The 25,391-nt window shown below is 38.7% G+C and overlaps 1 protein-coding gene across 2 annotated transcripts; it reads right to left on the bottom strand.

Annotated features, from left to right (window-relative positions):
* Positions 1-1,548: 1,548 nt before the first annotated feature.
* Positions 1,549-24,738, bottom strand: LOC111227510 (regulator of G-protein signaling 8-like). 2 transcript variants are annotated; one of them, XM_022753032.1, is made up of 5 exons: positions 24,621-24,738; positions 10,274-10,387; positions 9,151-9,212; positions 3,980-4,146; positions 1,549-2,696 (listed from the first exon to the last, which is right to left on the bottom strand). In XM_022753032.1, the coding sequence occupies exons 2-5, from the start codon at positions 10,372-10,374 to the stop codon at positions 2,502-2,504; spliced, it is 525 nt and encodes a 174-aa protein (XP_022608753.1). In that variant the 5' UTR covers positions 10,375-10,387; positions 24,621-24,738; the 3' UTR covers positions 1,549-2,501. The 2 variants fall into 2 exon arrangements, with proteins under 2 accessions (XP_022608753.1, XP_022608752.1); XM_022753031.1 differs by having other exon boundaries at positions 10,274-10,384.
* Between the last annotated feature and the right edge of the window lie 653 nt (positions 24,739-25,391).

Genomic DNA, 25,391 nt, shown 5'->3' with positions numbered 1-25,391 from the left:
GTAGAAAGAGGAGTAAAATAGGACTCCTTTGCACAGCTAGTTATAAATTTATTGTGTGTGACTCATCGCTGATAAACCAGCTGCAACATCCGACCTAGGATGTGTCAAGATGTAAAGTTTTAGAAGTACTCTGGAGAACAACAAAGTAAGTTAATTGCTTTTGCAAATGACAGTCATTTTAATTTTAGTTTTCATTCTTGCTGGCTAGTTTTCCCAACAGATTGGTGAATGGACATTACAATCCTAACATCTCTTTTTGAAACAGAGTGGTGAATTGCCACAGATCGGAGGACCGGGTTTTCAAGTTATTAGATATTTTTAATGTCTTGTTTTGTCGCTCTTGTAAAACGGGAGTGGAATCAAGGTCAATCCGTCTGATCAGTGGATGAATGCATTTTCATGGCTCTAATACGCTTTTGGTATTATGAGAGTGAAGTCACGCAGTGCACAAAATATAGATGCAGATTTCATTTTAATCACAAAATATAGGGGGTGAGGTTACATTCATGTGGAACACAGTAACATACCATACAGGGTGATATGTTGTTCAGCCAGTTTTTGCTGTATTTCAAATAGTTTGGCCTATACAGTACACATGCACTATACAGAAAACATTTGCCCCCCCCCCCCAACAGACTATAGGAAAACTTTTTCAATCAGCTTATTTAAAAGGAGTGCAAATGCCGCAGGAACACTTTTGTCATGTCACTGACATATTCTAGACTTAAGGTTTTTTTTGCAGTAATTTTCATCACATACTGTACAAGTAATATCTAGTTATTCTGAGTATTGCATCATGCTGAAAATAAAAAATTTGCACAACATTTTTCAACTCAGAGCAGATTCTATGAGGGGGTTGGGCTGTTGCTTTCAATTCACTATTAACAGGATTGGGAGGAAAATATTTTATATTTAGCTTAATGAAGCACTGAGGATTTAATATACTGTGCATTTTAGCAAATTAATGTAATGTATCTCAATTACTATTTAGTCAGCACTTTCAAACTTTATGCAAATAATGAGTCGTTTTGTAAAACATTTTTTAAACCAATGTTGAGCAGTGGTTTAAAAAAGGAAAAAAAGATGATTGCATTTAATTATGGTACTTTAGTTCTTAAATCAAACATAACTTAAAAGATATGACATAATCATGGCCGCTTGTCCAATAGGATGCTCTGCATAGACCATATACAACAGCTTCTATTTTCGTTTCCTGAACTGAGTGAATTGAAAGCAGAAAAATGAACCCAACCCTGCCTTTATACTCCACATTTAAATATCACGTAGAATACCTGCAAGAGTTTACAATACACAGGATTATGTAGCTATAATCAATATCTAAGTGCAATCTAGTTTGGCACAGTTTCAGATATTAAGTGTTCACTCACTTCATTTTTCAGTGTAAACACGAACTACCACAACAGGTCTAAGTCACCTGCGTACGACAGCGTCTATTCCACAAAGAACTGAAGATAAGTACGAGGTAGTGCTGGGCAATAAAGTGACAACGATAATTATCTCAATTTACTTATTTATATAATCAATCAAGTATAATCAAGTCAATACTGGGTCAGTGGAACACAACACGAGTCAATCCACCCGGCTATAAATCTCGCTCCACCAGCCAATTTTACATTAATATGTCAATGGAAAGAGGTCTACCCTCTTCCAAAGTACAAATATAAGGGACATGTGAGGAGAACAAATGACAAATGATTGCAAGTTCAATTGAAGATGGTCAAATTGTTCATAAAAGAAAATGTTCTTATGTCAGTCATTGACATTTTTTTCCAATTATTTCATAGTCTGAACATTTTACCATATATGTCATTAAAACAGCTACATTTATTTTAGCATCTAAATATAATGAGCCACAACCAGAGGATCCACGTAAAATTAGTACTTTCTGTTGTTATTGTTCCATATTGAAATGTTCATTAATTGCTTTATACTTTTTGGATAAGCATTAAATTTATGCCAATGACAGTGCCTAAAACAAACAATGTAAGTTACACACACACGAAAATATATATATCGCTTTACTATCAAGATCTATTTGTGGCATTTTGTTCTAAACTCACACCATTTCATTAATTAACTGTTGGATTTCATTTTAAGAAAGTTTTAAAAATACATGGTATATGACTGATGGAAAAAGAAAAGCACAAGATTATATTGTAATAAATATCGTTATCGCAGAATATGGTCATTTTTATCATGATAATATTTTCTATCACCCAGCACCAAGTAGAGGTAAAATAATTAGCTTATCCTCCTCCAGTCTCTCTCTCTCGCTCTCTCTCTCTGTACAGTGCAGTCCATTGAGACACATCTTATCTAGAGGGATTGCATGCATGGAGCTGGTGTAGACAAAAGGAAACAGTCAAGCATGTCGCCCCATCCTTGCAGATTCACAGTATATTCAGAGATGTGAAAAGGGTAATGAATGATTTACAGTATAGGTCCACTTTTGTGTCCACTGTCATCTTCATCAGATTCAGTCAAACAGACCGCCGCTGGCCTTGTGCGTGCGCCCTGTTCACTATGTCCTGGTACATCTTGGACCTGAGGAATCGTGGGTAGGAGTCTTTCTCCATGAGGCTGTAGATTTTAGCCTGGACTTCGTTGAGGCTGGTCGGGGACGGATCCTCCAGGCTCTGCTTGGTCTTTTCCCTGGTGCGGTAGTCAATGTTGACCTGCCAGGAGAAGGAGAGCAAATAACTCGGGCCACTCACAATAAATGATATCATGACAGTGACACATAGCAACAGTGTGTGTGAGTGTAACTAACGCCTATGCTTTTATTATCAGGTCTGTTTTGACCAAACACTTCAGAACCAGCTCTATGAGTTACCTGCTCCCTGAAGATTTTTTTTTTCTGCATGATCTACAGCAGCTGAACAGTAAGATCTTTAAAAGTGATTTTCCACAAGCAGGTGTGTGCACATTTGAGTGCCTGCCTACTTATTTTCTATGCTGTTCTAGAGTAACTCGCTCATTGACTGCTTGATGCTGCAGCTTCTAAACTGTAGACAGCGGAGCACAGCTCATTTGAAGTTTGTTTGAGGAAAAAATTACCACATCATTTGCCCCTTTGAAATCAAGCGGCAACCACAGACTGAAAAATGAAATGCTAAAAACTGCAGTTCCTTTAATGACCACCTGAGGCTGGTTCCAAAAGTGAGTCAATCTCCATTGACTCTCATGGTAAAATGCTCAGCTGTACAGCAGAAATAAACATGTTTACAGCCTGATACAAAATGGTTTTGGTCTTTGAAGTTTATTTCCACCGATTAAAATTTCAGTAAGGCTTAAAAAGGTATGTATAATTGAGGGTGTGCCGCTTTGAGTGACAGGTGAGTGAACATATGCCTGTCATTAACTAAAGTCTCAGCTCCACATGTGCTCCACCTCTTTGCCCATTTATGGATTAGCTGGGAGTAATGCGGAGTCAGGCACTGCCAAGATGGTGATGGCGAAGCAGCTCACTCTGAGCTTCAAAAGCACTCTTCAGAAACGTCACATCTTTATTTACAGCCTATGATTCAAATCCATTTTTCTGGTGGGGACTTCTAGGAATTATGGCTGCTGTCTGTCAGAAACTAAAAAAGGTAGGAGGTAGTGTGATGTTTGTATAGCACCACAGAATCTCATAGGTTGGTGATTGGAGTGGATTGACAAGAAAACACTATGCAACTTGGACTTGGACCTTAATTCCAATGTTTACATCACCTCAACAACTTTTCTTTTAACTATAACCTTAAGAAAGTGGTTTTGGATCATTAAACATCACCAAACCGTAACCATAGCAATGACTGATCCAAAAAAAAGAAAAGGTTAAAACATTGAGAAAATACTTAAACCTAATGAGCTTATGTTCCATAAATTAAGTATATTTTTGGTAAACCATCAGTGAGTGGATGATAGAGAAAATTCTATAATGTGTACCACACACACACACACACACACACACACACACCTCTCTTGGTGCCTGAACATCAATGAACTCCTGAAAGATCTTGTTTGCTTTTGACACCAGCTTGGTGGAGCTCTTGATTTTTTTGTACTCCTCGCAGGCCATCCAAAATTCGATATTCTCGTCACTGAACTCCGTCTTGAGAAATGTCCGGAAGGCAGCCAGGCCATCTGGAGAGACGAAAATGAATCAAATGGTAAATAAAAAAAAAGAAAAAAGGAGGAGGTAACGAAAAACACACACAACAAAATCATGATTGATATCCCAATGTAGCTCCTATTTCCCGGCAGCACTCCCTCCTCTATGGATGTGCTATTTTTTCAGCATAGAATAGCTTAAGTCATGTGATATGTGATAATACCCTTCGTCCTATGTTGATATTTTTCCAGTGGGTACACACTGTTGTTCCTAGAAGCGGGAAAAAGGGCTCTTATATTATCTTAAGAACACAAAACAAATCAGAACAAAAGTACTCCCACAAAGATCTTTTTTCTGTCTTCAGTCATGATAAGTGATCAATTAATGTACTCCCCACTGATGATAACGCAGAGGAAGGCCATGTTTTTCTACCGGCCCGTGTCACGTTGACATGTTATTTCCACTGTTCTCGTTTCTGCTGTTTACCTAACAAAAGCAGAGCAGAGGGGTTGGTCTATCTGTGCATATGCAACAACATTGCTCATACAGAAAACACACACTTTCTCACGAGTGTACACACACAACAACATGCAGGTTGCACAATATGCACAAGGCTATATACACAAACAGGGTTAGAAGAAATCCCTAAATAACACAAGTGGAGAGCAGATGTTACAGCATTGGGAAATCTAGAGCTTTTAAAATGTTCCCTCTTGGATACTTGAATCAATTTGCAACAAATACGCTTTGAAGGAAACATAATAAAAATGAGGAAATGTTGTTTATTTGCCAGGTTGATGTTCACTGCTAACTTTTTCCCCCACCAAAAATATCAGATCTTGCAGAACAATATCCGATTGTTGCGACTTCAGCATTATTTAACTATTAAAAATGGAGTCTCACAGCACTTATTTTAATACGAAAAAGGTTCAATGACTGTAGACACGTTTATTTACATTTAACCTAAACCACGACTCCTCCCTATCTTTAACCAAGGTGCTTTTGTTGCCTAAACCAGAGATGGAATCTGGATGTCTTTACCAGTCTTTGGTGTGAACATCACATGCTTTGTACACCCACCAGCCAGCCCAACCATGTCCTGGTGGCTACTGGACTGTAAATCAATCCATCCATTAAAAAAAGAAAAAAACATACATGTCAAAATAATCCAGCCATTGATTACATTTGCCATCACAATGCAATTGCGAAGTGTAGTTTCTATGGCACAGTGTTGGTTATTCAATGGTTTTAGTCTCTAGGATCATTGTTCCCAAACAATCAACTCTTTTTAGCCTCTTAACTTAAAAGTCAGTTTATCATGAAATGTGGTCCACAATAAATAAAATACATTCATGGTCATTCATGCATTTAGCTAATTTCTGACACATCACTGCTCCAATACGCATTTCCAGTATTTTGGTAGCATCTCTGTAGTCATAGGACAGGTTAGGTGTCCTGTGCACTTCTCCTTCTCCTTCTTCATTACTGCCTCTGTTGTTGCATTGCCGCCCTGCGTGGTGCACAGTGCCTCCAACTGCTAATCAGTGGAGATGCACAGAACAGCCACATGCTCATGCCACAAACTACAAACAAAATTTGGACAGATTCATCAAAACATTACCCCATCAAGCTAGTGGTAAAAGAAAATATTCTTGTGGTAGTCTATTTGGTGTGATTATGTAGCTTTCATTTATATATTATTACAGTTTATTTGTAAAGGAGGGGGGCTAAATGTCTGTAGCTTGGTAAAGCAAGGAGTAGTTTGGGGAGGGCTGACCGACAGCGGGAATGGCTGATGGAAGGCAGGAAAGGGGCATAAATAACGCAGGCAGGCTGACGGCTGAAGAATCGAGGGCAGGTTACAGGTAGTTCAAGACGAATTTAGCAGGGCCTCTAGCTGAGGAAACTCAAGTCAGTGCTGCTGGGGAACTTAATGAACTGACAGGAGACTGTCCACAGAGGCAAGCTTAAACACATCAGAGCAATTAGGAGCAGCTGGGAGTGACGAGGACAATGCAGTGCAGCTGGAGACTCAGGCGTTATCTTGTGGCACACTTGGTACCAGCCATGATATTACTTAAAAAAACATTATTAAGCTTAAAAACAAAGAGAGTGCATGTGCTAGGTTCTGGAAACGCTGACATTTTGGTTTGTTTTCACGTCGTTCCGCATAACGACCTTGGCCAAAATACAAACTTGTTGCCCTGATACAATATGCTCGTAAAGCAGCACAGCAGTGGCGCTTGTCAACCTCACATAATGTTCTCGTACTAACAAGATATGTCACGGCTGACTGTGCACAGGTCAGGCCCCCAGCAAGCACACAATCAGCTTTACACACTGAAGGATGACACTAGAATGCAGTCAGATCTAAGTGTGATACACTATCCCTCCTTTTAAATCAAATTAAGGCCAATGTGAATGCAATATCCTATCAAGGGAACATTCAGTACTGTGTTCTATTGCCTTGACATTACTTATGTAATGTATGTGTGTGTGTGTGTGTATATTGATGTACATGTTGTAGTTCACCTATCTAATGCTTGGTCAATTGAAACAGGATACGCAGGTGTATCTCCGCCAGGGGAAGGCTCTATTCTTGGCTCTCTACCAAACTTCATGTTTCCCGTGGGCGACATTAGCTTTTCTTTCTTATATGTCAAACCAATGCGTTATGTCACAACATCGACCCCAAGAAAAATAGATAATGTCCATGATGATGCACACAGGGTTTCTTTCAGTAAAGGCTAGCTGCCTCGAAACCCTTTGTTAGTGGTTCATTTCCCAGTTTGTTCCAAAGCTTTGAAACGTAACCTCTGTTAATGACAAAGCAGATACTATGAGTTTGTTTTTTTTGTTTTTTTGGCCTGTTTGCTTGAGTTGGATACAGATCGAAGGACTATTTAAAAAGTGTTGGCAGTCAGAACAGCACACTGAATATCTGTGATTAGAGTTTAGTCTCTAAACCCCTCAAGTCTCACATGAAGAATTCTCGCGCAGGACAGTACCAAAACAGAAATCCCAGAGGCGTCCATCTAAAGCAATCTGCTTCAAATATTTGCACAAAAACATGGAAAAAAAAGTATGAAAAATGGATTGGTTGCAGATCAAGACAATTAGGCAACAAGCACTGTAAAATCTGCAAAGGGGGTTGGAAGTGGGTGGAGATGAAATGGATAATAAACTATCATGTCGCACTTTTTTTAAAATCTGCATTTACTCTTTGTTTTGAGGCAGATTCTCATAATTTCTCCTGTTGACATTGGACTCGATTCCAGGTGTAAAGATCAAACTTGTTGTTTTATTGACAGAAACTGGATCAGAAGGTAAATCCAGAAAGGAGCACTGTGGCGTTTTCTTGTCAATTAACGACTATTTTGATAATGCAGCGTCTATTTCGATAATCGATTTATCATTTCAAGTATTTGTCAAACAAAGACACCAAACATCCACTGGTTCCAGCTTCTCTAATGTGAACGTTATGAACTGCTTTTCTCTATTATTGCAAATTTAATATACTTGGAAGTTGGTCCGACAAAGCAAGACATTTGAGGACATAACATCATCTAGGAAACTACTGCACATTTCACTATTTTCTGAAATTTTATGGACCATATAATTATGTCAATTAATTGAGGAAATAATACAAGCGCCATTTGCATTCAGCAGGAAGGTGTATAGTGTCAACTATGTGCTTGATGCACGTACATGTGCACATACTGACTGAGTGAAAGATATTGAGGTGAGGTTGTGGTGGATGGATGGGTCAACACAGGAATATGACACAGGGGAGCGGTGTTCGATTCCCATGTGAAATCAGCAGTTTATATTGTAACTATGACAACAAAGATCGTTTAATCGTGAGGAAGCACTTATCTTAACCCAAATCACAATCTTTTCCTAAACCTAACCAAGCCATGACCGTTATTATAGTAACCATGGCGAGGTAGGTACATCACTGTCGGTGCAGTCCATGTGCCTATTGTAACCATGACAACCAAGGTCCGGTACACCTGCCGCCGTAGGGGCGCTATTTCAGGAGACACTGCAATGGGTCATATAAGATGGTTGAAAAAAAAACAACAAGCTATACGGTTGTTCAGGTTGGAGGAGTTGTTGACATAGTTTGATCATAAATCAACCCAAGTCGTAACTATAATCAGTCCAGTAATCAAAGCTATAAATGTACAGCAGGACCTCATTTTGTCTCCATCTTTGGTTCTAACTTTGCTTGTGAGTGAAACAGTGTAGGCTACTGTATCTGCTGCTGTGACGTTTATTTCCTTGGATTCTGCTTGTGCTACCTGTTGAGCCATGGTTTCTAGATGTAAATGGCTATCAGAGATTATATATCAACAGTTTTACCAATAAAGTTTTAAAGCCATAAGCACAGTTTAGGAATCTGAGCACACAGGTTGCAGGTTTCCATACGAATTTTTGTTTTAAATGTGACTTTCCAGGGCTCAGAAAAACACAAACATCTTGAACACGAAAAAGTGGTTTTCATAGCAGGCCCATGTTGACTTTAATCAACAAGAGTGTGCTCAGTGTTTATGATGATTCCAATAAATAAATGATTTCAATTAATAAATCTCACAAAGTGGATGTGCTCTGAATCAACGTGTGTTTTTTTTCTTTAATCTGTCAGTTCAGTGTGTTTGGTGTCACTGATGCCACGTCACATATCTATAGCAGTTAGCAGGTAGAAAATAAATGTGCGACCTGTTTGTGTACATGCACAAACAGTGCATGTAAGTGAGTCTGTGCTGTGCGTTTGGTCCAAGGGGAAGGTCACAGACAAGTATGTGAGTCATTATGTGGTAAGGAGTTCTTACAACACAGAAATGAGAGCCTTACATAAGATGGGCTTGGAGGAGGAAAATGGACTTTACTTGCACCGAGTGGAAAATAGAAGCTATTAAAGAAACAGGAAATGGACTATTTCACGGCTACATTTAGGTGTCTTTAATTTTCTTGCTGCTGGCTGTGTGTGACTTGTGCTGTAGGGATGTGAAAAATAGAAACTGTCCACTTACATTTGTGAGAGAGAAGGTGATCGAACGACTCAGACCATCGAACCACCTCATCCGTTGATAGTCTGATGGAGGGAGAGCAAGAGGAAATTGCCTGAGTGAGATGCTAACCAACCACTGTGCTTTCATGCATTTTTAACACAAGATGGTACTGTATGTATTATTGAAGGGCAGCTGAGTTTAATGTATGATTTATCTCCTGCTCGCAGCGCTTCTTTTGCTCAAGGGCTGTAAAAGTAATTGTAATATTTTAGTCATATTTACATAGTGATGACAAGAGGGAAGGGAGGAGAACAATGGCTGACCTTTGTCTACATTTTAATGTTCTTTATGAAGAGGTGAAAACACGGTGAGATAACACACCATCTTGGAGATTAAAGGGATACATTAACATTATTGTACCCCTGCGCTTTCGTAGATTCGGTATAGAACATTAGACTATTTGTGAAAAGCACTGTTGCTGATCAGAAAAGCCCAATAATCATGCATCTTAAAAATGACAGACCTTTGCCACAGGTTTCCCCAGTAAAGCTGATGTGATGATGTGTTAGAGCACGTAGCTGGGAAGTGTTTGCACTGATTGAGATGGGGAGGGAAAATGCATTTTTCTTGGAATCATCATGAGGCTTTAATTTATCACCTGTATGTTTTTTTTTTTTTCAAATTAAAGACATTAATAAGCTTAATCACTGACCTCAATTGCACAAATGGTTGTGTTTAATATATCACACTGATTATGGAAGAACAATAGACAGCTAAAGTTAAACCAATTTAATCACACTGAGACACATATTTTTTCTGTGGTTGTATATTAAAAATGGCTATAATAAGTGTCAAGGCTGTTTCCAGAAAGAGTAAAAAACAGCTCTAAAAACTACAACATAGTAATATTGTGTCATGTACTGTAAGTGTTTTGTATGATGAACAGCAGAAGGTTGAACTGAATAATCTATGCTGGCATGCTGGCTGACAAAATATCTTAAAAAGGACACAGCTCCATAACATGTAAGGAAACTTGGAAGGCCAATCGAGAGTGTCATTTCACACAACAGAAGCTTGAGTTTAAAAATTCGTTCAAAATGTGCAGTCCCACAGAAGCGGACACAGGACGTTTTGGCAGACTCACTTCAGACACCTGGCTGTAGTTTCGTGGGCAGGAGGAAGGAACTCGGAGAAGTCGCTGTAGGAGTCGGATTTGTTGGACAGGCAGCCTAGTCTGGTCTTCATGGTGCAGATCCTGCTGGAGGAAAAACAACAAAAAAAACACACAATTCTTAATATTATCTGGCTACAATTCCCTGCATATGACAAAGAAAAGATACAGCCCATCTACAGTATGCAGTCTTTTGTTTTCCACTGCACTGAGAAGCAAGGTTGTGCTCAGTAGGTTGAAAGGGGTTATTTGTAAGTTCTCTCTGCCGCTGAACATGGTTTCTTGTTGGGAGCAGGTGGTGGTGATTGTTGCTTGACAAAAGCTTTAGCTTTAGCTTTTTGCATCTGAGCAGTGCTTCGTCTTCGGGGCAGATTAAAGGCTATAGTAAGTCGGTATCGTGAAGTGACGAGATGGGCCGGGGCTAGCTGGTTAGCATGCTAACTTCAGTAGAAGAAAAAACATATAAAGGAGAGTTAAAAGAGTTATGTTGCTTTTCTTTCTCTTGGATGGTGTCAGTAAAGGAATGAAGTTTGATGCTTCACTTGCAACATTTCTTCTCGATTGGAAAGTAAACAGCTGTTAATACTTATGCTAGCAAAGTGTACAAATAGCTCCTTTAGAAACAAAGAGCCAGCTCCAAAAATATAGATGTAGAAAGTGCAACCGAAACTGTTTCAGCAGATTTGGGGCCATAAGCAAGACACAGTTGTTTTGAATTTGAACCCCATTAAGGGTTTTTAGCGACTTGCAGTTGAAGACAAATCATGTGCAAATTAAAAATGCATTTCAGCTGTAAGCTCAGCACCATCAAGAGCACGGCTGTCATATTTTAGCTGTTGCTACGGTGGCTAATCATATGCTTTGGCTTCATGTAGTCGGGCTGCCCCTTTTACATGTTTAGACTATGTATTAGTTCTTAAATGTAGGAAGACCTGCTGAATAAACTGATAAAAAAAAAAAAAAAAAAAAAATTCTGCAGAGAGATAAGGCCGGCTGACTGGACAGGCCTGGGCTGGATGTAGACGACAGGTGCAACTTCATATGCAAAAAGCTGATTCAGTATGGTTCTGCCTCATTCAGGAGGGAGCTTCAAACATCCCTGATGCCCAACTTCACATCCTGATAAGCTTTCTTGTTTGAGCATAGTTTGCAGAGTGTGAGAAAACCCCCTACGCAGTTTTGCATGACTGTAACCGAGTTCTACGGAGGCTGAAAAATGGAGGCAGCAGTATCTCTTAGAATTTCACTATTATAGACATTATCCAGCTTGTATTAGCTCACAATATACTGCATAGCTCTGTGTGGATACCCAGCTCATGGACTAAATACAAATATGTGGTTGTTTGTCTGTACGTTTGTTTATTTGCTGGTTATGGAAAATGGATTATTCTATTTTTATGTATAGACTTTTACATGGTGCTTAATTGTGAATGTGTTTAAAAAAAACATTTCCTCTCTCAAGTGGATATTTGAACTCATTGAAATGAACCATATCCCCATCTTTCATCACAATCTGTCCCATCTTATTTGTACACTGATGCTGTCATGTACTATTTGTCAGTGTTCTGCCTCCGGGACACATGAGTCACTCCAGATGGGGCATAGTCGTAAAGATGCTCCATCAAATGCCAGACATTTCTGTAAAAATAGGTCTATTGCACAGGAAAAATGACTGGAAACCATTAGATTGACAAAAATAACATCTTAACACATTCATGTTAATTCCTCCAAACTTCACTTTTGGATGTAAATGGCCATGACAAAGGAAATCCAGGGATATATAACAAATGCATGAATACATGAATTCTGCATCTAAATCTCTTTTATTTGCCATTAATGCTAAATCTAGGCTCCTTATCCTTTACACAAGAAAGTATTTTAGTGATCCTGTATGAATGAATATTTAAAATGGAATATACATATATATATATATGTTGTTCCTCTCTAACAAGAACATTTCAAACTTTAAAAAAAAAAGCCTGTCAGGATTGTACTTTTCTTTTTGGCCTAGGTTTGAGAATAAGCCTATTTGCTCTGTGGCAGTTAAATGAGAAGATCAATACTATTCTCATCCCTTTCCGTTAAATGGCTAAAAAGCCAATTAGCTTAGCTTTGTTTGCACAACAACTGGAAGCGGGTAAACAGCTAGCCTGGTTCTGTCCAAAAGTTACAAAATCTGTCTAATGGCACATCTACTAACTAAATAACACTGTACAGAATATTGTTTATTCCATACAAAAAACAATATGTAAAGACGGTAATTCACCATTTGTTTCCAGTGTTTATGCTAAGCTATGCGAACTGGCTGCTGGCTTTAGCTTCATACTTACACCATACGGACATTAGAGTGATACCAATTTATTTATCTAAAGCTCCTCCACTAAGCAAATAAGTGTTTTTCAAAAAAATGTCAAAGTAAGACTTAAACAGATCTGTTATGTAAAATTAATCTAATCAACATTGAGAAGTTTAAGAAATGAGTCAGACGATGTACAGCCTGTTTGTCCATCTTTCAATTCATAGAATCTGCCCATTCACCTTAAAAAACCTTCACCTCCAAGTATTCCTTTCTCTTGGATGGTGTCAATGCAGAAAGAGAGTCTGAGCAGCGGATTGTTTTGATGGTTGGACCTTGAATTGGGAACATTGCATGAAATGTAGCGTTCATTATTTGCCATCCGAAAGCGATTTGCCAGAATTAATGTGCTTTATCCACAACATGAATTTCACTTTATGTCCTCCATCAACCTCTGACAGGTTGTTTTGAGGTGTGTGTGAATGTGTGTGTGTGAGAAAGAGAGAGAGAAAACTTTTGGTCCCACTAATATATATATATATATATATATATATGGTTTCTGATTGTGTCTTTAAATGAGTTTAAAAAAGCCTGAAACCTGCCACACTCCAGAGTGAGGAGTTTGGGTTTCAGTGGAGCGTTAATGGTCTACATGCTCTTTCAGAAGCTTTTCCATAAATCTCAGAAAGCAAAACACTGAAGCTTGCTTCAGATGCGCTGTAGATATGATTCAGCCTGTTCCAGAAACACCCATATTATGTATCAGATGTTATGTATAAAACAGATGCGCTGGACTGGAAGAGCTGTTTGAGTTTCATTTATGTGAGTCATAATCTCAAGATGCACTTCAGTTGTTAATGAATAGTTATTTTCAGCGTAGGTTTGCAAAAATAATGGGCAGAGATATTTTTAAGTATAGGAGAATATGAATACGTTATGCATTTACTGAGGTTCATGAGTGAGAGAGAAAGTTTTACGTCAGGTTCCTCCATAAACTTGTGGAAGGTTATAAAAGAGCATTGTTAGAATGACTTTCTCACACTGTGACAGCAGTCAGTACCACTAATACTAATACAGGGTATGTTGCTATTTTTAAAGCCCTGCTGAGAAAGAAGGCTAAAAATGTACAGACTCTTTCCAAACTTTTGCCACAATTTCAAATTTATGAAATAGAAACTAACAGGTATTAAAAGCTAGGCTTGTTTTCAAATGTGAATGCACTGTTTGCAGCAGGGGTTGTACTTACTTATATTCACTGAAGAAAATAGAGAATATGTAATATGCCCAGGGGTGCCCAGACCTTTTTATACAACCGTATCTTGTCTTGATCTTTATCTTGTCTTATGTTCAAGCACTGTGAATCGTCTTGTTGTTGAAAAATGCTATATAAATAAACTTGCTTTGCCTCAGCCTTGCTGATCTTGTCTTTACTTTAACTTTGTCTTTATTAAAGTGATAGTTTGGGTTATTTAACGTTGGGTTGTGTGAAGTAGTTATACTGTCAGTGTATTACTTGCAGAAGACACGGATCGGCTCCCTACCAGTTTATAGAAGCACGGTACCACACAGCACAGAAGCTGGGTGATGTACTGCTGCGAAAACATGTTTTAAATACTTTTTTTTTTGGATGCCAATATCAGCTGAAGTGTGCGCTTTATTCTGAAAATCAGCTACGCTTAGCTCTGTTAGCTTAGCGCAGGCCAGGAACACACTGGATGTGTGAGGTGTGAGTGGCGTCTGCAGAACTTTTCATTTTGGCGCAAACGTTAACAGGTTAGCACAGACACACTTCCTGTGTGACACCTCGCAGCTGCATCGTATAATGTAGAGATACAGGTGCCTATTTATCACGCGTGACGCACGCTTTTCCCAGGAAAAAACAGACAGAGAAAAGACCTGTTGATAGTCATATTGAGAGTCACCACCATACACACAATGCAGGCAGTGTGTTCCCAGCGTAATACACTGCATGCCGTAGTTGCTCTTGTGTGTAGTAATACAGTAGTAGTACTTTGAAAGGGCTGTTTGACTGCAAGATAAAATGCAGAAAATAATTAAAATAAAGCTCCACTTCCTTCAGCCGTTACTGTATGTAGCCACATTCATGGTCTGCATATTTAGATAGCGTAATAATAGAAATACGTAAATAATAGTGGTTATTTGACACAGAATGTATATGCATCAACAAACCCCCGTCAGACTGCAATTGATGCTTTGAATTTAACATATACACAAGTGGTCTTGATTCATCTTTGGCATGAATATATAAAAATTGTAATATTAAATATTGGGACATGGGACGGCAGTTTTACTCCAAATATTAGTACCCAAAGCCAGCCTTCAATAATTTATTACGGTTCAATACGTATATGTGTCAGCGTGTGCCTTTTTTAGCAGGCAAAGGTCATCATATGAAGTTGATGAGGGAAGACGTGGACATATTGATAAGTCTGTTTGGTGTGTGCCAAGCTGTCAATAACGTGATAACAGAGCTCTCCCTCCTCCTGTTGTGTCTTCTCTCCCTGTGTCTCCTCCTCTGTTTTGACAAATCTGTATCTCCCAGGCTGTTGTGAGCTGCATTCTTTGTCTGCAGTATGGTGCAAACACGTGCTGCCGCTGAGCTATTTATAAAAATCCCTGACAAATCCATGTAGTCAGGAGGAAGCAGTGCATGTTCTATTCAGCCATGCAGCAAGGCTGGCTCCTGGAGGAAAGAGGCTAAAAACAGCAACAGCACTCTAATGTCTCAGATACACACAAGTACGCCTCATGAATCTAAAAGTACAGGAAACATCAGCTAGACCTCTAGTATCTGAGATGCCCGGGAGGGTTGGTGGATTAAGAACTAAGAATCTAGATCATGGAAGTTGGAAGTGTCTGTGTGTGTGTCTGTGTGTGTGTGTGTGTGTGTGTGTGTGTGTGTGTGTGTGTGCGTGCGCTCGTGTGTGTGTGTCTGTGTATGAACATCTTCTTTGATGTTACCTAACTTGGTGCAATGCAGGTTTTCAGATTTCCCTCCATGTCCTCATTTCTGGATGCTGACAGGAGACACCCTGCAGTTCTATAGCTATGTGTTGTATTAGCTGACATGCTGCAAAGTGATTATGAAACAGGTTTTGTATAATAATGAATAGATTAAATTCATGTACACAAAGCAAATTCAAATGCATATGCTCTCCAGAAAAAACTAATTTTGTGCGGTGCCAATTCTGTAGGTGAACAGAATTGATCAATAGATTTATACTGTACTAAACTACTCATAGTAGGATTATATATGCTTGGACGCTAGGGTGCACATATCTGCAGTGACGTTGGCGTTGACGTTAAAGGCTAAAAAGACAGGGGGCATGTGTGTGTGTGTCTGTCAGGTCATCTCTCAAGTTAAAACGAGAACCACTTAAGCACAGGTCACTTCCTTGCTCTGGTTCTGGCTGAGTGCAAGTAAAAAATAGAAACGTCTCAAGTCACATTTCTGGACATTCTGGGTTGTGCCCAAATATAGCAGATCACGTTTTTATCCTAAATCTAGGACAGTCCCCCAACATACGCCATGCTGTTTTTATATAGCACACTACTGTGTGCATATAATATCATTGTATTCCAGGCAAAATCATTGACAATTTCCAAACTTAGTCCTAGAGATTAGAATTTTACATTTGTAATACAGTACAAAGAACAGCTTCAACTACAACTACTGTTGCTACTACTGTTGCACTAAGTAAATGTCCACCGAATTACATATAGTCAATAAAAAAAATCTAATAGCAGCAATGCTTAAAGGAATAATTCAACACTTAACAAAATGTTCAATATGCAGCTGGAGCCAGGAGACGGTTAGCTTAGCTTAGCATTACCCAGGTAACAGGGTGGTGCCCTGCAATTATTAATTGTATTAATAATTTTGTGAATATTAATAATTATCTTTATCTTTATCCTATACTAAGCAAGTCTTCTCCTTGCTCCAGCTCCACATTTACTGTACAGACATGAAAGCGGTGTTATCTTCTCATCCTCATCTATTCGTTTATGTTTAATTGAAAAAATGTTCAGATTTTTGCAAATGTTCTAATATGTACACTCCAGCCCTTTACAATATCACTGGACCCGTCTTGCTTTCCTCCAGCCTCATATCCACGGAGCAACCGTGCTTCGCATATCCATTGATTCATTTCAATTCATGAACACGTTAATTCATTCACTCATTCACTGTCACAGTCTCTCTGTGCCCTCCACTTTGTCACACACACAGTCACATAGACTAAAAGAAGGTCATTGTTTGTCTTATCTCTGCAGAACCACTGAGCTGTGTTGGATGCTTCACTTGTATGACGCTGTGCACCCGTGTTGCGCTGCCTTTTTCTTTTGTAAGAGAACACAGGGTTAAAAATACTAAAGAATAGGAATCACCAGGTTCCTCAGGACTAAGGAGAAGCATTTTCAAAACAGAAATAGATAAAGATTTCCTCCAGTATCTTTGAGTAGGTCAATGCCACGGGAAATAAAAGGAAAGGTTATGTTGCATTCATAAGAGAGACACGCACAGTAGAGACAGGAACAAAAGAAAAGCATTGGCTCATTAAATGCCTAAGTTTATTACAGCTGAGGTAAATGGTGAACAAGCGACAGCCAGGAATGCTTAAATCCCAAAGAACTGGAAATATCTCAGAATGTGGTGTAATCTGTGCCAAATGTTTCAAAAAGTAATTAAATTCGTTGTCTTGCTGTCACTCTGAGAGACAGTTTTAGCTGATTTCAGGCTAATTAAGATGCTCTGTGACTCAGATGACAATTCAGTTTTTTTTTGGCAAGCCCAAGCATTTTCCTTGTCTTTCTACAGCCGGCTTGTCAGATTTGGGACTTGAGTCACAAGAGCACAACTGCGGTCTTGCACTTGTGTGTTTGCATGTGTGCAGCCTAGCCCCCAGAGCGGAAGCCCGACTGCCCACAGAAGAATGTGTCAGACCATCTGAAATGTTGCCACCATAAGCAACAACAGACGGGGGAATCATGACTGGTTTTGGGGGTGGGGGGTGGGGGTGGGGTGGGGTGTATTTCTGTCCTGGCTCAGGTAGGGTTCAGGACTGGACTCTGCCATTAGGAGCAGCTGCTACTCTGATCCAGAAACCCCCTGCAGCTACAAACACCTCTCTGACTTGTCTCCTTGTGTTCATGTGTTGTTGTCTTGCTAGAAAAGTAATACAGAGAAATATTGGAAAAAAAAGATATGTCTTTTCTGACACATTAACATCTTTATAAAAGGGAGTGGATTGATTTAAAGGGATTTAATGTTCACACATCGGTGCCAAAGGACTGGTTATTGCTGCTTACAGTAAACAGAGTCTTGTCGTGTCAAGGGCAGGTCAGAAAAGGCTTCAGGAAATATACAGTGTAGGGGAAATGATGAGAAAATGCTCATGAGAAACAGGCCTGGGGCCAGATGTATAAAGATGTGTATGCACATGCATCAGCCGTTTTCCACACATATATTATTAGATATATTAATTATATATTATTATAATATTAATCAAAACATTTTTTTTTTTACAGTAATCTGTAAAATATCAGTCAAAGGCTCATTTATAAACTTAAATTTGATGAAGTACTTGTGTATGGTCATTTTTCTTATTTTTCTCTTTATTTACATTGGAAGCGTCATTTTATTTCATTGAATCTTTTTTCTATTTTATCATCTTTTGTAATGCAGTTTGTAAAGTCTGATTGAATGACAGTGCTACCAGTTGAATGACTGATTATCTGTTTGACATTTAATAATAATGAATGAGCTATCACCACCGTTAATGGTTGACAGGTACTTGTGATGAATTAATAAATAATACAGGTGCTATATATAGCCACAGCTGTGAGTAATAGTCACATATACAGCTGTTCTGACGTTGTTGGAGAACATTGCTGATGTGGCACAATGAGGGAAACTGCACTTCTCCTCTGCTCTCGTCATTGACAGGTGGAACGTGAGCTGGAGCAAACCAAAGATGAATAAGAGTGAGTTTATATGACTATATATATAATATTATATATATTTATATATATATACATTATAATAATATATTATATATATACCGTATATATATATATATATATATATACATATGAGTGCAAATGAGGTTTATGCACCCACTTCTACAAAAATTGAGATTCATGAAATAGAACATAATTTAATGGAAAGAATGCACATGCTTCCCATATGCATGTACATACATTGAATTTCCATATATGAAATATATGTAATTATAGAAACATATGCAAAAATTATATACAAAACATATGAAAAATTAGGGCAACTTTCATATATTGACATATTTTGTATTATTATATTGTAGGTATATGTTACATACATACATGTATATCCATCCCACAGCCTGTCAATAAATGTTGATATTATGTACAGGAGGGTCCAAAAAGTCTGAGACCATTTTACCAGAATGGGAAGAGACATGTTTAAAATGAATGAGAAATTAATAAGAAAAATATATAAGCATATAGAGTTTTTTATACAGTATGTATGTTGTTTTAATAAACGTGCATATATATATATATATATATATAAATTAAATGTATATCATTAACATGCATGGTCACAACATGTTATACCATATCATCATCATAAAGATATTTAGAATTTTTATTATTATTTATTATTATTATTATTTTTACTATGGGTATTTCATATGTCATAAATATATATCTTCATATATCCAAAAGATGTATATATGTGATGATTATATATCTCCTTATAGGTGACATATATATGGTAAGAAACCTGATATACTGTAGGAACATATATGTCATAAATCATATTACTGTATGGGATTATTTCTGTCTCCGTCTTTGGCTGCAGAATCACGATTAAAGAAGGTCGTGTTCATTCATTTATTTATCTGTTTTTTTGTTGTTGTTTTTTTTTTTTACAGTACATCTGGACCAGTTCAAAAATGTTTATGTCATTTACTAGTTTTGTGACTCAAAATAATTATGTCTCATTAAAAAATACTTTTAGAAATAAAATCTAAGATTAATAAACTCTTGTCATGCATAAAACCGTTATGTCCACCACCATACACAGTGCCCACCATGGGGACAGATTATTAGAAAACAACTCATAAAACTTCTGTCTAGTGAATCATGTTCTTTACTATGAATCATGTTCCACTCCGCTGTCCCTCACTCCTCTGAGGCCTCCTGTGCCGACACCTGAGCTCAACGCTCACTTCAACAGTCTGATAGGTCAGCCTGGGATAAAGCTTCCCAGGGGCTTTTCAGCACATAACGCCCTGGATACTATTTTCATCTACTTTCTACTCAGAAAAGGTACACTCATGTACGGTTGGATTAATGTCACTCCCCCACCACGCAGGCTCTCATCTATCTATTTATTTTGTATCAACTTAATCTGTGTGTCCAGTTCACAAGCTCCAGCATCTTAATATTTAATCTCCAAAAGAATAGAAATGCACTGCGCAGGCCTTACAGGGACACGGCATATTATTTGTCATTGTAACTTGTTTGGCAGCTGAATGTTGACATTTTTATCCCCTTTTCACTGATGTACGCTCGTGTTCATTTGGATTTATGCTACTCTCCTGCCAGCAGGCGCTCAGCTGTTGCCATTTTTTTTGTTCCAGAGTTGTTACAGACTATAAACTTATATACTATAAAACACTCACACGTTGTATACGCAATAAAAAGGTGCTTGTTAAATTAGTATAATTTGGATTTAGGTGACATTAAAGTAGTCTATTAGAGAAAATAATATATGACATGTAGCAACAGGCAAAAAGAGAAAAGGGAAGTATCTGTAAAAATATACAATAAACGCTTTTTTTTTAATCCACAGTCATCTATCTTTCCACCTTTTACATTCATTTTCTCTTCACCTATTTACGCTCAGTGGGTGTTTGAGCATGTCCCAGCATGCATCGGGTGAAAGCCAAGGTACATCCTGTGCAGGTCACTAGTCCGCTTTACTTTACAGGGATGTTTTTTTTTATGATAATATCAGATAGAATGAAAACCACACCTGAAAATATCAGCACTGGTTATAGGGAACACAAAGAATGCAAATAATACCTGAATTTATTTGAAAGCTAAAACTGACATTTAGGCTACATGATTGTTTTAGATCATGTAGGTGGATCATGTATAAAATGGGGAAATGTAGTTTTCTGGGACTGAGACTGTTCTTAGGTGCATATGGTGCAGTTACAGTGGGAAAAGGCTTTTAAAAGCAACTTGGGATGCATTATTAATTAATGGTTGTTGATAAAGAAATAGCTTCTTTCTGCTAATGAAGACTAGATGAGATTTTGCTAATGATGGGGAGGGAATTGTATTTTTCCTAATGCCGCAGGAGGGTGAGTATAAATATTTTACACTCCCTTTAAATCTTTTAAAATCTGTAAATACAAATGAATTGCCTGATGAGGTAGATTATGTCTTTAGCGCTAGCTTCTTAGGAACCATGCAGCTAAGTTAAACACATAGCCTTGCTAACCTGGGAACAGTGATGCAGTAAATGTACTGTCAGACCAAAACAATGAGCTGGAAAACAATAAATCACTCCATAGAGCTGAGGTTGACTACTGAGTCAGGTGATAATTCTCTGTGGGTTTGTCACTATGAGCAACATCTTTCACATTAAACACACTGATTGGAGCAGCAGCAACTTTCAAGAGAGTTAATTAACTAAAATCAACCACAATCAATGGCAAAACAATCAACTTTCATTCAGCACAGTATGTTTAGAAACCCGATCAGCTTTTCACAGCTGCTGTCACAATAAAGCATGCCTCTTGAAATCTTTATATTCTGTGTAAAGAAAACTCTAATGCATCTTCGTTTTTCACCTCAGACAAAATGTCAAAACTTACTGTGCTTGAAGCCCTTATCACTCTCACTCAGCTCAGGCGTAAAGGGAGGGCAAACAAGGCTTCCCAATCTTTTGGCCAAGTATTTGACTCACAGCTATGTCAGATTACACTCAAGTAAATCTGCCTGTCACTGGCTGGACTGGACTATTAAAAGCACAAGCGTGCCAGGGGTGCTCAGGATGATAAGGGCACGCCACTGACTTGCATTTGCTTCTGGAGAACATTTTGCTTGGTGGTAAAATTAGAGCTTGTCATCTACCGTAGGCTATATCCAAAGTTGATGAGATATGACTGGACTGAATGGGCTTTTGTATGGACCTACTGAACTTCTTGTTTGGGGCAGTGCCAGGCTTAGGACAGTAAGGATTCACCAGCGCAGTCTGGAAGAGAAACATTCCCAGTTCACGCAAACCTCTTTTTTCATATCTGTGATGGAGTTCTGCTCAGGTGGAGGCAGCTTGGAGGTAATCTGTCTTTTCTGTGGCTGACTGAAGAAAAGCAAAATGGCTGTCATGTCACATTCAACCAGTCACCCTCACCACCTCTTGTAACAAACCCTGTGATGTAGGTGTACAGTACTCTAGTTTTTTTTTTTTTTTTTTTTTTTTTTTTTTTTTTGGTAGTAATCTGGGCCTGTTGGCCAGGATGCCAAAGCTCTGTGTTCCTTTCAGCTTTAACTGCTCCGTGCTACACACTGAGCGCATGTCTCTTATCGCTCATCCCGCCTTTAGCCATTTATGTAATCAGTTTGTTCCAGGGATTTATTTTGCATTGCAGAAAGCGGCTCCACTCTTGGGCCTGTCGTTCTGTCTACTAAAAGCATTTCTCTTGAGTGGGATTTGCAAGTGTGTTGTCATATGCATGCAGCAAGCACACAATGACTTGTACTGTTGAGCTACAGTGGTGCGCTTGCTTGAATCACCACATGTGGTGACAATGCTGCTGCACATCGTGAGAGCAGACCTAGAACGGATTATCTCTTAAATGGTTTATAGCATAATTAGTATGCTCTGGTATTGACCACATACCTTGTTTATCAGTTTAAAATGAATATCATCACAAACCTCTGGTGGTATCTTACCATGCAGATAGTTCTGGTATTTAGATATAGATAGCTGCTCCCACCTGAATACAAAGGCAGTGAACAGAAATTTCTTTGTGGTGCTCAAAGCATTGAAATTATACATTTAAAAAAACAAACAAACAAACAAACAAAAAAAAACCCTAACAGTACTTAGTACTAAGAGTCAGTGTTCTGGTTACATGCTATGAAAACTGGTGACAGCCTGGTCTGTGGATTATCCAAACAAAACATCCCAATGAAAACAGAACTGATAGCGGAATTTCACAGATTAACAAAATTCCATTACCTCCATTGTAGTTGTGTGTAGGCAATATCTCAAAACCTGGGCCAACCAGGTCTTCTAAGAATTACATTCATATATATATATATATATATGTTACATACACATATATATATATATATATATATATATATATATATTACATACATATAGCTATGTGCACAAGCAAATACATTTATGCAAATGTAATGCTGACTGGATTGTTTTCAGTTACTCTTCTTGTCATTTTGCCTGACAGTTAACCATAGACATGGGCATGAAACATCTGGGACAGAGCGTAGAGATAGCATGCAACAAGGGTCCCTCACTGGAACTGAACATTGTGACCATGGACATTGTGATTACTTGGTATTAAAGTTTGTACACTATGTGTCGGACGTCCCTGGATTATGCTTTTAGGAACTAAACAAGGCAGCAGTAATAAACATATAATAAACTGCTCTTTGCCTTCACAAACACTCATATTAACAGTAAATCGAGCATGGGTAAGTTTTTATACTGACATTTAGGGACATCCAACAAGTTTACCAACCTAGACGACCATAAAGGTTGTTCGTCACTACCTTCTGAAACGGCCCACAGGAGAGTTTCCTGTGGTGACAGGAGATATGCCAAGTGTTATTATCAACATGTTATTGTTGATAATGTGACATGATTTGACAATGCTATGGGATAGGTTTAGGCACAAAAACAACTTGGTTAGGTTTAAGGAAAGATCATGGGTTACTACTTGCATAAGATCCTTCATTGTCATGGTTACAATAAGGACAAGGTGATGGAAAGTTCATGGTTAAAAGTAAGAATATGACTGTCGGTTTGAAAACAGGATCCAATGGAAGTCCAGTGTTTCGCTGATCCATCCATCCACCTCAACCTACGCTATGTCGCTCTATATATCACGTTACCTAACTTCCTCCTTGGCTCCTGTCGTTATTACTACAGCCGTTAAACGACTTTGACGCTTGAAGGAAAACATCTTGTTTTGGGTAATCAATATTTAACCAAAACCGCCATGTTTTTCAAACCTTAACAATTCAGGATGAGAATCCTGGTCTCTGGTGTCCACATCCTGTATCTGTATCTGCATGGCTATACTATAAAAAAAAAAAAAAAAAAGTAAGAAAAGTTTTATGTAATTGGGGTGAACTGACCCTTTAAGTATCATGGTCAGTGACAGACAAGGAGAGAACAAGAGGGGGTAGGAAGGGTCAAAAGTGGAGCATCTGAGTGTTATGGAAGGGTTTGGATACACCTCACCTGGAGGTGGCACTTGTGTGGGCTTCAAAGCCCTACTCCATCTTTGATAGCTCTGAGTGACATTTACAGGACCGTACGCCCTGAGAGCCATCAGCATCAAGGAAGGGAAGGTGGGAGGGTGTGAACTGATTTTCAGTAGTGCTCACAGGAAATGGCACTGAGAGCATGCATGAATAAGCAATCACTTTCAACATGAAGCCGCACAAAGTGTACACAAACACCCATGAAAAACACCCATAAAATTAGCTGGATAATAGGTAGTAGGAGAGCACTCTTGTGTTTCTCTCCTGCAATAGTTTCATTGCTGTTTTCAGTATTAGCCACACAGACGTCAAATCACTTCATCAACAATGCTTTCCCTAATTTAACAGTAATCCTCCATTCAAAGCTGCAGATAATAATCAGCCCCATGAACCATAAAGAATGACAAAGACCCACATAATGCCCGGAGCTCTGTGTCCACAGCCGAATTACATAATACTCTGTCATCCAATAAATTAATATGGATCCTTTACCTTGAGTCCGGTGTGTGCGAGAGCTGCTGGACTCTTTGTCCCCTTCTTTTTTATGACTGCCTATCCCCAGCGTGTGTTTGGCAGAATGCAGCCTCTGTCTGGCCAATGCTGGTGTGTATTTGTATGAATCTGTACAGCTCGGGACTGAAGATATCTAGTGTTTCTGATGCCAGCGAGTGGGAGCTACACGCGGCATGCTCATTGGTGTGAAATCGTGGGGGGAGAGAGAGCTGCCGAGATGGATGGAGGGAGAGGGCAGAGGGGTGGAATCAGAAAGAGACGAAGGGGGTGGGGTGGTGTTGGGGTGGGGTGGGGTGAGTGCTTTGTTTGCAAAGGGAATCTCAAGGACAACCCGAGCACATCTGTTGAAGTGGAGAAGTGCTGTTCAGTCATATCGTGGTTGAAGAGATGGAAACATAAATGTGCAAAGCGTGGGGGGGGTGGGGGGGGTCAGATTGGTGGATGTTGGGGGGGCAGCTGGGGGTAGATGGATGTAGAGGTGTGGTAGAAGGCTAAGACTTCTGGAGAGAGATTCAACCTCAAACCTTCAACAAACATTCACTTCTATTTAGTGCTGAAAGAACTCGTTCATTAACAACAAATCAACTGACTTTACTTTTTGATGATTTTGAAAATGACAAAAATCATCTATCAAGAAGAAAATGCAAAAACATTTGCTGGTTGAGACGAGATGAGATGATTTTCAACTTTTTTTTTTTTTTTCTTGTTTTTTTACATGTCATTTTAAATGAAATATTTTGGGATTTTAAA

This window comes from Seriola dumerili, unplaced genomic scaffold (assembly GCF_002260705.1).
Source record: "Seriola dumerili isolate Sdu_G_001 unplaced genomic scaffold, Sdu_1.0 BDQW01000189.1, whole genome shotgun sequence".
In the NCBI taxonomy this organism is placed as follows: domain Eukaryota; kingdom Metazoa; phylum Chordata; class Actinopteri; order Carangiformes; family Carangidae; genus Seriola; species Seriola dumerili.
Note: the sequence above shows the minus strand (reverse complement) of the source record. Positions and strands in the feature narration are given on the sequence as shown.

What these genes read in the sequence shown, in the direction of transcription:
- LOC111227510 (XM_022753032.1), bottom strand. Translation starts at nt 10,374, where the DNA reads ATGAAGACCAGACTAGGCTGCCTGTCCAACAAATCCGACTCCTACAGC. An exon ending in ACTACAGCCAGGTGTCTGAA is followed by an intron (nt 9,213 to 10,273) that starts GTGAGTCTGCCA and finishes TCCCTCCATCAG; the next exon opens with ACTATCAACGGATGAGGTGG. An exon ending in ATGTTCAGGCACCAAGAGAG is followed by an intron (nt 2,697 to 3,979) that starts GTGTGTGTGTGT and finishes TTCTCCTGGCAG; the next exon opens with GTCAACATTGACTACCGCAC.